General features: G+C 49.9%; 1 protein-coding gene across 1 annotated transcript in view; it reads left to right on the top strand.

Annotated features, from left to right (window-relative positions):
- LOC116979321 (dedicator of cytokinesis protein 11-like) overlaps window positions 1–12,531 on the top strand; it is a 179,473-nt gene extending 166,942 nt beyond the window's left edge. Inside the window, 2 exon segments of the mRNA XM_033030927.1 lie at window positions 204–342; window positions 11,935–12,531. Of these exon segments, the coding sequence (XP_032886818.1) occupies window positions 204–342; window positions 11,935–12,045 (250 nt within the window). The 3' untranslated portion in view covers window positions 12,046–12,531.
- Window positions 12,532–13,060: the final 529 nt, after the last annotated feature.

The raw sequence follows: 13,060 nt of genomic DNA, 5'->3' as shown, positions 1-13,060 counted from the left end.
GTAGACTAATTGGCTTTGGTGAGATTGGAAAATTGTGCCTAGTGTGTGTGTGTGTGTGTGTGTGTGTGTGTGTGTGTGTGTGTGATGGAGCTAATGTGCGGGGGTCGCCGGTCGGGACGGACTCGGTGGGCCGAAGGGCCTGTTTCTACGCCGCATCTCCAGACTAAAGTGAACTAACAAGGATAGTTTTGACGTTGTTGCAGGGAATTTGTGACGGCCTGCAGCCTGGCCCTGGATTTGAACGAGCGGCTGATTAAAGAGGACCAGCTGGAGTATCACGAAGGGTTGAAGTCCAACTTTAAAGACATGGTGAAGGAACTATCGGAAATCACTCATGAGCAGGTGAGTGAAGCTGACGGCAGCTGCCATGTGTTGCTGGAGTGGACACCTCATGTAGTCCTCACCCACACAGCCCACAGCTCACAATGGCCTGTCTCCTTGGTAGACACAAATGCTGGAGAAACTCAGCAGGTGAGGCAGCATCTATGGAGTGAGGGAATAGGTGACGTTTCAGGTCGAGACCTGGAAGCATCTATGGAGCAAAGGAATAGATGACGTTTCGGGTCGAGACCCTTCTGGGTCTCGACCCGAAACGTCACCTATTCCTTCGCTCCATAGATGCTGTCCCACCCGCTGAGTTCCTCCAGCATTTTTGTCTACTTTCCATTTCTCCAGCATCTGCAGTTCCTTCTTAAACATGGCCTCTCTACTTTGTCATCTTTACTTTATTGCGAATCTTTCATTCATTTGTTCTACATCTCGTTTCCCTCTCCCCTGACTCTCAGTCTGAAGAAGGGTCTCGACCCGAAACGTCACCTATTCCTTTGCTCCAGAGATGCTGCCTGTCCCGCTGAGTTACTCCAGCTTTTTGTGTCTATCTTCAGTGAAAACCAGCATCTGCAGTTCCTTCTTATGCTGTACGATTAACAGTGTGCCTTTTAACCCTTTATTGGGGCGTTTGTCCACACAGCCACCCCACAGACATCCCATGTACTCACCCTGCATTGTATAGAAACATAGAAAATAGGTGCAGGAGTAGGCCATTCGGCCCTTCGAGTCTGCACCGCCATTCAATATGATCATGGCTGATCATCCAACTCAGTATCCTGTACCTGCCTTCTCTCCATACCCCCTGAACCCTTTAGCCACAAGGGCCACATCTAACTCCCTCTTAAATATAGCCAATGAACTGGCCTCAACTACCTTCTGTAGCAGAGAATTCCACAGATTCACCACTCTCTGTTTGAAAAATGTTTTTCTCAGCTCGGTCCTAAAAGATTTCCCCCTTATCCTTAAACTGTGTGTGACCCCTTGTTCTGGACTTCCCCAACATCGGGAACAATCTTCCTGCATCTAGCCTGTCCAACCCCTTAAGTATATTGTTCTTCAATACACTGCGCCACCGTGCCACACCCTTGCCCACTGACACTCGCCCTTTCTTGAGAGGGGTGCGGGTGGTAAAGGATTCAGAGTGGGGGGGGGGGGGGGTAGGGTGGGAGTTTGTTTGATGCATGAGAGAGAGAATACAATTGCAGTAGATGGCACGGCAGTGCAGCGGTAGAGTTGCTGCCTCACAGCACCAGAGACACGCCAAGGTCTGGGGAAACAATCTGGAACGGGGTACTGCTTTTTTGGATGGTCAGTCATGATCATATCGAATGGCGGTGCTGGCTCGAAGGGCCGAATGGCCTACTCCTGCACCTATTTTCTATGTTTCTATGTACGATCCTGACATCGGGTGCTGCCTGTACGGAGTCTGCACGTTCTCCCCGTGACCGCGTGGGTTTTCTCCGGGTGCTCCGGTTTCCTCCCACTCTCCAAAGACAGTCTGTGGAATTCTCTGCCTCAGAGGGTGGTGGAGGCTGGATGCTTACAAGAGAGAGCTAGATAGAGCTCTTAAAGATAGCGGAGTCAGGGGATATGGGGAGAAGGCAGGAACGGGGTACTGACTAGGGATGATCAGCCATGATCACATTGAATGGCGGTGCTGGCTGGAAGGGCCGAATGGGCTACACCTGCACCTATTGTCTATTGTCTATTGTTTATTGTGCAGGTTTGCAGGTTAATAATCGTCCCTCTGTAAATTGCCACGTGTGTCGGGTACCAGGTGGGATAACATAGAACGCGTGAACAAGTGATCGCTGGTTAGCGAGGGCCCGATGGGCCGAAGGGCCTGTTTCAATGCTGTACCTCTAAAACTAAAAGGAAAACATGTCAAAGTCTTACCAGGAAAGCTGGAAAACTTAAACCGAGTAAATTAAACAAACAGAAATAACAAAATAACATTCTGGGATAATGATTTGTATTTGTGGTTCACAGTATCCCTGGAGGCCATTACTGGCAAGTTGTTCACTCCAGTCCGGCCAGCTGTGCTGGACATTCTTCACATTTCCTGCAAACTTGTTTAATCTGAAATGTAAATACTGGTTCTGTTCTGTTCTGTTCTGTTGTTCTGTTGTTTTGCACAACCTGCAGGCATTGCCACTTTCATTTCATTGCTCATCTTGTATGTGTATGTGGCAAATAAACCTGACCTGACTTGACGACTTCATCTGGCAGCAAGGACCTGGGGACAAGCTGCCAGGGGTGGGGAGGGAGGGAGAAGGTCGGCAGGGTGGTTGGGGCAAGGTACAGAGAGAGAGATAGAGAGGGGGGGTGGGGGAGGCAGAACATTGCAGATACAGTGAAGATAGACACAAAAAGCTGGAGTAACTCAGCAGGACAGGCAGCATCTCTGGAGAGAAGGAATGGGTGACATTTCAGGTTGAGACCCTTCTTCAGAGTAAAAGACTGTGTGAAAGAGTCAAGAGAGAGCTAGATAGGGCTCTTAAAGATAGCCCTATCAGGGGATATGGGGAGAAGGCAGGAACGGGGTACTGATTGGGGATGATCAGCCATGATCACAATGAATGGCGGTGCTGGCTCGAAGGGCCGAATGGCCTCCTCCTGCACCGATTGTGTATTGTGTGGACGGCTCGAATGTAATCATGGATGGTCTCTCCGCTGACTGGTTAGCACGCAACAAAAAGCTTTGTCCTGTACCTCAGCACACATGACATTAAAACACAACACATTAATCTTTCCCGGGACTATTTCCAGCTTAATAACAAACTTCCTAGAACAGGATGACCAAAACTGAACACACTATTCCAGATGTGGCCTCACTATTCCCCACAGTTACACCTGGAACTAATGCCTGCTCCTGCACCGTTAGTTAGATTCTTCACCCAGCCAGGTGGCACGGTGGAGTTGCTGCTTCACAGCGCCAGAGACCCGGGTTTGATCCCGACGAGAGGTGCTGTCTGTACGGAGTTTGCACGTTCTCCCACTGACCGCATGGGTTTTCTCCCAAATCTTCGGTTTCCTCCCACACTCCAAAGATAATAGACAATAGGTGCAGGAGTAGGCCATTCGGCCCTTCAATGTGATCATGCCTGATCATCCACAATCAGTACCCCGTTCCTGCCTTCTCCCCATATCCCCTGACTCCGCTATCTTTAAGAGCCTTATCTAACTCTCTCTTGAAAGTTTCCAGAGAACTGGCCTCCATCTCCCCCCCCCCCCCCCCCCCCCCATGAGGCAGAGAATTCCACAGACTCACAACTCTCTGGGTGAAAAAGTGTTTCCTCGTCTCCGTTCTAAATGGCTTACCCCTTATTCTTAAACTGTGGCCCCTGATTCTGGACTCCCCCAACATCGGGAACATGTTTCCTGCCTCTAGCGTGTGCAAACCCTTAATACTCCTATATGTTTCATTAAGATACCCTCTCATCCTTCTAAACTGTACAAGTGTACAAGCCCAGCCGCTGCATTCTCTCGGCATATGACAGTCCCGCCATCCCGGGAAGACGTACAGGTTTGTAGGTTAATTGGCTTGGTTCAAATGTAAATTGCCCCTAGTGTGTGTAGGGTAGTGTTAGTGTGTGGCGATCGCTGGTCGGTACGGACTCAGTGGGCCGAAGGGCCTGTTTCTGCGCTGTATCTCTAAACTAAGCTAAACACCCCTTGCCCTTGTCTTGGCCTCCATCCAGACAAGTGTTCAGGCGATGTACAGGTATGGGCAGGGCAGCTTCAAGGTAGCTCATACTATATAGACAAACACAGCTGTTAATCTGCTGTGGGGATAGAGGCAAAGTCTACTCAAGAATCACGAGTGTCGGATTATCATATGTGCTGGCAGCAGGCCAATGAAATTCTTACTGGCTGCAGTTCAACAGACCCATTAACCCGTCAACACACAAATACATAATAATCCACAATACAACAAGTTTACAACAGTGTACCAGGCATGTGTAGGAAGGAACTGCAGATGCTGGTTTCAACCGAAGATCCTATAGATAAACCACTCCTGCTAAATGCAATGGGCTGACGTGTAGTACGCAACGGAGCGGAACGTGGGTCTTTTTTTCATCCATTTTAGTAACCCGACCCGACTCGCAGTGTAATCAACGTTGCGGGGGAACAGTTTGTGTTAATGAATTATAATTCTGTAAATGAGAAGATTTTTACCAAATAACTTTTATTTTTACGAGGATGTTTCCGTAACCGGCTTCCGTCTCCGCACTAGTATCTTTGCTCCGCTATGGGATCTTTGGTGCGGAGACGGAAGCCGGTTACGGAAATGGGGCCGAAAATGACCCATGAAGCTGCCCATGGCCGTACTACGTCTTTTTCGTCGAATGGACTATCTTGCTCGCTGTAGGATCTTTGGTATAAACCGAAGCCAGACGCAGAAAGCTGGAGTAAGGGCCTGTCCAACATTCACAACCTGATTCACGACCTCTGCCGAGTTTGCCCTTGACTCATACTCGCAGCATGGTCGTCACAAGGTCGTAGGTAGGTCGTAGCAGGCCGTAATGCTAGTCGTAGGTACTCCTCGTGGCATCAAGTAGGTCGGGGCGTTTTTTCTAGAATGATAAAAAATGTCCACGAGTAAAAAAGATCTTGAATTAGGTCGTGAAAGTGGGACAGGCAACATCTCTGTAGTTCACCTACTCCTTTTCTCTAGAGATGCTGCCTGACTCGCTGAGTTACTCCAGCCTGTTGTGTCTAATCTCTGGTGCACCAAGGAACCGGGATGTGGTGGGATATGGATCATGTGCGGACTGAAGAGATGAGTTCATCTTGGCATCGTTGTTCAGCACGGACATTGTGGGCCGAAGGGCCTGTTCTGTGCTGTACTGTTCTACGTTCTATGTTAACCATGGCCGGAGCTGGCAACATTAAAGATGCATTAGGTTGACACAAATGCTGGAGAAACTCAACGGGTGAGGCAGCATCTATGGAGTGAAGGAATAGGTGACGTTTCAGGTCGAGACCCGGAAGCATCTATGAAGCGAAGGAAATAGTTGACGTTTCGGGTCGAGACTCGGAAACATCTATGGAGCGAAGGAATAGGCGACGTTTCAGGTCGAGACCTGGAAGCATCTATGGAGCGAAGGAATAGGTGACGTTTCGGGTCGAGACCTATTCCTTCGCTCCATAGATGCTGCCTCACCCGCTGAGTTCCTCCAGCATTTTTGTCTACCTTCAATTTTTTATCAGCATCTGCAGTTCTTTCTTAAAGATGCGAATGTCTCTCAGCTGATGTTCTAAGACATCTCCAGGGCAGCTCCCAGGCTCTGGAACTCCCTCCCCCAACTGATCCGCAATTCCGTGTCCCTCACCATCTTCCAGTCCCGCCTCAAGACCCATCTCTTCACCTCTGCCTATCCTTAGCCCCACGTCCCCCTCCCTTTTCATCTGTGCTTGAATTCCCTCATATTGTGTTTTGAATTGAATTCTGTCTTTAATTTGTGTACTAGTCATGCCTCTACTATTTATTTCATTCCGCTTACATGTTTTTCCTCTACTTGCTAAATTTTTGTAAGGTGTCCTTGAGACTCTTGAAAGGCGCCCATAAATAAAATGTATTATTATTATTATTAAGACACTTGAATGCATTCTGGAGACATGGCCAAACTGGGCTGGAAACTGCTACTAAATTAATTACAGGTAGAGGGTGGAGCGGGCAAAATAACGTGGGTTCCGCTATATTCTTCAACATGCAACCGTCTCTCTGTTGACTGAGTTGTTAATGGAACATTGTCGGGATGCAAAGCACCTCTTTGCATAGTAGCAACTCCAGGAACATGCCCTCGCACTGAACAATAGTCTGCACCCGAGGATTTGCATCCAGCTCCCTCCATCTGCCACATTTGCCACTGATTACAATGCTGCATTTGTTTAGTGAGATTAAATCATGTGTGGAAGCTGAACCCTCGATCCAGCACACGGCCACTTTTATTGAAAGTGCATTGAACGTTGCGCTGTCTTCATTGTGTATTTTCAAGATTCAAGAGTGTTTATTGTCATGTGTCCCAGATAGGACAATGAAATTCTTGCTTTGCTTCAGCACACAGAACACAGTAGGCATTGACTACAGAACAGATCAGTGTGTCCATATACCATTATATAAACATATACACACATGAACAAATAAAGTGCAAATAACAGATAATGGGTTATTAATGTTCAGAGTTTTGTCCGAGCCAGATTTAATAGTCTGATGGCTGTGGGGGAGTAGCTATTCCTGAACCTGGTTGTTGCAGTCTTCAGGCTCCTGTACCTTCTACCTGAAGGTAGCAGGGAGATGAGTGTGTGGCCAGGATGGTGTGGATCCTTGATGATACTGCCAGCCTTTTAGAGGCAGCGACTGCGATAGATCCCCTTGATGGAAGGAAGGTCAGAGCCGATGCATGTGTCCATGTCCCTCCATTCCCTGCTTATCCATGTGTCAGAGTTTCATAAACACCATCGTATCTGCCTCCTCCTCCTCCTCCACCACCTCCACCCCTGTGTGTTTTCCAGGCACCCACCACCTTTGCCCCGCACACCTCCTGTAAACTTTGCCCCGCTCACATGAAACCTCTACGCTCTAAGATCCAAAATACTCTATCTGAAAACTCTGCCTAAACGCAGGTTTAACAGGCAGGAGAGCACAGTAAAAGTTGATAGTGAGGAGCTTGTCAGCTGGGTTTGGCACGGAGGCCCCTGATGCAGGCAATTATTGCCTTGATCCACCTCCACACGTGTTGGGACAGGTAACCAAGGTGTTCCTTTCATTCCCATTCTGGCACAAGGCAGTCTTTGTGTGACTGGTGGGAACTCTGTGCCTTGTAGAATGGATTCCAGATCACCCGCGGGCATTTCTACTTCAAACCACGATCATTCTGACCTTCTCTGGGCCGATGGCCGTTTAGTTTGTGGTCATTCACAATGTCCATGAGGTCAGGTCACAGTGCAATAGGGCCCAGTGCTGTAGAAGGGAACTGCAGATGCGGGTTTAACACAAAGATAGACACAAACTGCTGGAGTAACTCAGCGGGGCAGGCAGCATCTCTGGGGTGGAGGCAGATATGATAGTGGTGTTTATGAAACTCTGACACATGGGATACGCAGGGAATGGAGGGACATTGTCACAGGCAGGTGGTCTTGGCATCAAGAGGGGTGAGAGGTGGGAGAGTGGGGGGGAGGGAGTATGGGGGTGAGGGGGGTGAGAGGGGAGTCAGTGGGGAGGGGTGGGAGAGTGGGGGGTGAGAGAGTAGGGGGGGTGAGGGGGTGGGAGAGAAGAGGGGGTGGGAGAGAAGAGGGGGTGGGGGAGAAGGGAGGGTGGGGGAGAAGAGGGGGTGGGTGGTGGGGGAGAAGAGGGGATGGGTGGTGGGGGAGAAGGGGGGGTGGGGGGTGGGGGAGAAGAGGGGGTGGGGGAGAGAGAAGGGGGGTGGGGGAGAAGAGGGGGTGGGGGTGGGGGAGAAGGGGGGTGTGGGGAGAAGAGGGAGAAGAGGGGGTGGGGGGAGAAGAGGGGGTGGTGGGTGGGGGAGAAGAGGGGGTGGGGGAGAGGGAGAAGGGGGGGGTGGGGGAGAAGAGGGGGTATCTTTGCTGAAGTTTCCAGCATTTGCCGTTGCTTTGGTCTTGTTGGCTTACCCTCACAATGAGCGGGCAGGTAGAGTTTGCAGCCATGTCTGTCTGCATTGGGTTGGGAGCTTGTAAACTGGACACCTAAACTCAGTCCAACATATCGGAGATGGACCCAAAGTTCAGGAGTAACCCAGCGGGTCAGGCAGCATCTCTGGAAGAAAAGGCTGGGCTGACGTTTCGGGTCGAAACCCTTCATCAGACTGAGAGTCGGGGGAGGTGGAGGTGAAGAGCTGGAGGTGAGAATGGACAGGAGCAGTTCAGCCACAAGTGACCTCAGGCACGGTGGAACTGGAGACCTCCACAGCTGGCTCCATGGTCACGGCAGAAGTCCCAAACTATTTTACATTGGCCCCTGCGTAAAGATGCTAGTGTGATTTTCCAGACACCGAATTAATTTAAACTGGGAGCAGATGGGTTTTTTTAAGCTGCAAGGATGTTGCCAGGACTAGAGGGTGTGAGCTATCGGGAGAGGTTGAGTAGGCTGGGTCTCTATTCCATGGAGCGCAGGAGGATGAGGGAGATCTTATAGAGGCCTACAAAATCATGAGAGGAATAGATCGGGTAGATGCGCAGAGTCTCTTAGGTGAATCGAGGACATAGGTTTAAGGTGAAATGGAAAAGATTTAATAGGAATCTGAGGGGTACAAATCTCTGATGATGTCGGCTGCTTTTGTGAGCAGCGTGAAGTGTAGATGGAGTCGATGATGGGGTTGCCACATCTACAGTTTGTTTAAGAAGGAACTGCAGATGCTGGTTTAAAACAAACTTTGTTCCATACAGCCCTGTGTAAAAAAGTTACCCCTCAGATTCCGACTGAAAACATTCATATTTATTGAATTAAATGCAGCTGTCATTGTAGCTTTCGAACTGAATCAGGTCCAAGGCTGTACAATGCAGTAGTGAGTCCAACATTAGATATTCAACAGTGGTGTACAGCATTGCGTGGCCTTGGGCAAGGATGCTCCATCCTGGGACCACCAATATGGGACTGATGTGTCTGACTGAAGATATACAATGGGATTCCTGCTTCCCTTCTAGAATAAACTGAGGCATAATCATTGTGGTGATTGTCCTAACCGACTGTCAGGACAATAGATGCAGGTGAGGGCCATTCGGCCCTTCGAGCCGGCACCGCCATTCAATGTGATCATGGCTGATCATCCCCAATCAGTTCCTGCCTTCTCCGCATATCCCCTGACTCCGCTATCTTTAAGAGCCCTATCTAGCTCTCTCTTGAAATTTACAGGTGTGTAGGTTAATTGCCTTAGTACCAATGTAAATTGTCCCTAGTGTGTGTAGGAAAGTGTTAATGTGTGGGGATCGCTGGCCGGCGCGGGCTCGATGGATGGTGAAAATCTCTTTACACCATGTGTAGAGTTACCGCCTTACAGCGCCAGAGACCCGGGTTCCATCCCGACTACGGGCGCTGTCTGAAATCCTGATCCGAAAAAAATTAAGGAATTCGGATTGTTTGTGAAAATCAGAAAACAAATATCCGCAGATGCTGTACGTCTCGAGGGAGAATTTCCTGGGAATATTCACAGAGAAACAGGGTTTATCATCTTCAGGCTGTTGTGAATTCTGCTTGTCATTGCACAGATGCTGCATGACCCGCTCCGTGTTCTGTGCTGTCCTGGGGCAGGGCACGGTGGAGCAGCGGGTAGAGTTGCTGCCTTACAGCGCCAGAGACCCGGGTACCATCCCGACCATGGGCGCTGTCTCTGTACGGAGTTTGTACGTTCTCCCCGTGACCTGCGTGGGTTTTCTCCGAGATCTTCGGTTTCCTCCCACGCTCCAACTACGTGCAGTTTTGTGGGTTAAACGTGTGCGAAGGAACAGATGCTGGTTTAAACCGAAGACAGACACAAAATGCTGGAGTAACTCACCGGGACCGGCAGCATCTCTGGAAAGAAGGAATGGGTGACGTTGCAGGTCGAGAGTCTGAAGAAGGGTCTCGACCCATTCCTTCTCTCCAGAGACGCTGCCTGACCCGCTGAGTTACTCCAGCTTTTTGTGTCTATCTTCAGTTAGTTTAGTTCAGTTTATTATTGTGCCAATGTACGCTTCTTCTTCTTGCGTATGGCCTAAAGTTGAAGGGCAACTTGTTCTATTTGATCTTGTTTGTGTACGTCGGGTTGATTGCATTAGTCAAAACAGGGTGGACCACGTGTAGATTGCAATCTCCCACCCCACCAAGCTGCCGTGGAAGCTTTTGTTGCAGTTAAATAAATGAGGACACAAGATTAGACTCAAACAGTCCGCAGTGTACACATACTGTAATGGATAAAAGGTACATTGTTTATCGCAAGGTAAAGTCAAATGTAGTTCAACAGTCTACAATGAGGTAGATGGGAGGTCAGGACCGCTCTCTGGTTGGTGAGAGGATGGTTCTGTTGCCTGATAACAGCTGGGAAGAAACTGTCCCTGAATCATATGATTATTAAGGGTTTGGACACGCTAGAGGCAAGAAACATGTTCCCGATGTTGGGGGAGTCCAGAACCAGGGGCCACAGGTTAAGAATAAGGAGTAAGCCATTTAGAACGGAGACGAGGAAACACTTTTGCTCACAGAGAGTGGTGAGTCTGTGGAATTCTCTGCCTCTCTGGATACTTTCAAGAGAGAGCTAGATAGGGCTCTTAAAGATAGCGGAGTCAGGGGATATGGGGAGAAGGCAGGAACGGGGTACTGATTGGGGATGATCAGCCATGATCGCATTGATTGGCGGTGCTGGTTCGAAGGGCCGAATGGCCTACTCCTGCACCTATTGTCTATTGTCTGGAGGTGTGCGTTTTCACACTTCTGTACCTCTTGCCTGATGGGAGAGGGGGGAAGAGGGAGTGGCCACTCGGCCCGTGATGATGCTGCTGGCCGTGTGTCTCCGCCACCACACATGTCCACTGAACAATCCCCGATCTGGCCGCACGCTTCAGATCCTGTGTCGTTTCACTGCTTCGCTGTTTGCAATGTTGTGGAAGTTATTAACCTTCTGATCTCTCCTTTATTTCAAACACGCTAACTTATTGTGAAGTGCTGAAGACTTGAATGGGTAAACGCATGCCTGCATTCCTGCATCCACTGTTGTGTGGGCGGGGGGCGAGGGGGGGGGTTCGCAACGTGTGTCTCCTGTAAATCCCCAGCCTCGGCAGGCTGGAACGTGGAGCTGCTGTTACTGCTCCCCACAACGTGTGTGTGTGTGTGTGTGTGTGTGTGATGTCCCCTTGGGTCTGGCCGCTCCCTACTACCCCATCCCACCCTCCCCCAACTCCTGATCCCCCCTCTCAGCACCTCGATCCTGATACAGGACATGTCTGGGGAGTGGAGGGGATGTCCGGCAGCTTCCAGCCACTGCCCAGCAGGGGGGGGGGAGTAGCGAGGGGGCCCGTTCCCTGACCATCAGACGGTCAGAGCCCCCAGAGAGTGGGACCGCCCCCCCCCCCGCTCCCTCAGTGCAGTCGTGGTCAGTGAAAACTCGGACCAACTTCATCAATCCAAAAGTGACAGGAGCACAATTAGGCCATTCGGCCCATCAAGTCTGCTGCACCATTCAATGATGGCTGATCTATCTCTCCATCCTAACCCCATTCTCATGCCTTCTCCCCATGACCCCTGACACCTGCACTAATCAAGAGTCTATCTATCTCTGTCTGAAAATTCTCCATTGACGTCTTCCACAGTCACCTTTGGTAACTTAACCCCACCAACACAAAGAGCTTCTGAAGAAAGGTCCCAACCCAAAACTGTGGTTCACCATGTCCTCCAGAGATGCTGCCTGACCATGACCTCCAGAGGTGTGCTGCCTGACCCATTGTTACTCCAGAGATGCTGCCCCCCCCCAACAGCTCACGCCCCCCCTCGCCACGACCGCTTCGCAAATCTCCGACGTGTCGCATGATAAAACGTTGTGTTTCAGCATCTCTCCAGCTTTCAATGTAACTGTGACTTTTTTTCTTCCCCCCCCCCCCCGTCCGCCCCTCAAGATGTTGGCAGAAGATGAGCTGGTGAAATCGCAGCTGAGGAACTCGCTGCACGTTTTCAGTGCCATCAGCGGAACGTACCGTGGCACGTCTACCTTCCCGTCCGCTCCCTGACGCCCGGCGATCGGAGACAACCCTGCCCCTGCTGCTCATGGCCAGGTCGTGGTGGGTTACTGGGGGTCAGCGTTGGATTGGGGCGAGGGACATCGCCGGGCAAGCCATTGGATACCTACTGCCATGGGCATCCAGTGCCCTGATCAGTCAAAGAGGCCGGTGACAATGCGGATATGGAACGGAGCACTCTACTCTCCACACAAGGCTCCAGCCTTGCCCGACAGCGCAATGCCCTGCACTCCAGCCTGATCAGCCCAACATCCTCAGCACCATGCTTTTGCAACCTGTTATTGACCCACAAACAGAGCGCTGAAACCTTGCTAGACAGTGGCCGCACCTTGTCCAGGTGTACAGTATAAAACAGAACCAGTATCTCCTCCAAATGTCCCATTCTCATCTCAGACTGCTGTGTATGTAATTTGTAACTACACATAACAGGCAATTGTGTGTAAAAATACCTTCAATATATTCATTGTTTTATATATTTTGTGTGGAGTCGATTTGTTTTTGTGTGTAGGGACAAAATGAATCGGACCAATTGAATCAAAAAGCCCCAACACGAGCCTCCTTGGTGAAACATCAGATGGAATATTGATTTCTCTAACTCCAAGTAACCCTTGCATCCCCTCTCTCTCCGTCTCCCCCCCACCCCCCATCCAAGTTGCTGTACAAGGTTCACAGTCATCTTGTTGAGTCTCATTGTCTGAAACTCATTTTCACCTAGCTCACAGCTAACAATGGCCTGCTTCCTTTATCATCATTACTTTTCTGCATATCTTTCATTCATTTCTTCTATATCTCTCGTTTCTCTTTCCTCTGAAGGTGGGTCTCGACCCTTCTTGATGTCTCGAAGGGTCTCGATGTTTTCAAGAGGGAGTTAGATTTAGCTCTTGGGGTTAATGGAATCAAGGGATATGGGGAGAAAGCAGGAACAGGGCACTGATTTTGGATGATCAGCCATCCAAAAACAGTTTAAGAATAAGGGGTAAGCCATTTAGAACGGAGACAAGGAAAC

Source organism: Amblyraja radiata, chromosome 12, assembly GCF_010909765.2.
Source record: "Amblyraja radiata isolate CabotCenter1 chromosome 12, sAmbRad1.1.pri, whole genome shotgun sequence".
Taxonomy (NCBI): domain Eukaryota; kingdom Metazoa; phylum Chordata; class Chondrichthyes; order Rajiformes; family Rajidae; genus Amblyraja; species Amblyraja radiata.
The sequence above is the reverse complement of the archived record's forward strand: the minus strand, read 5'-3'. Positions and strand labels throughout refer to the sequence as shown.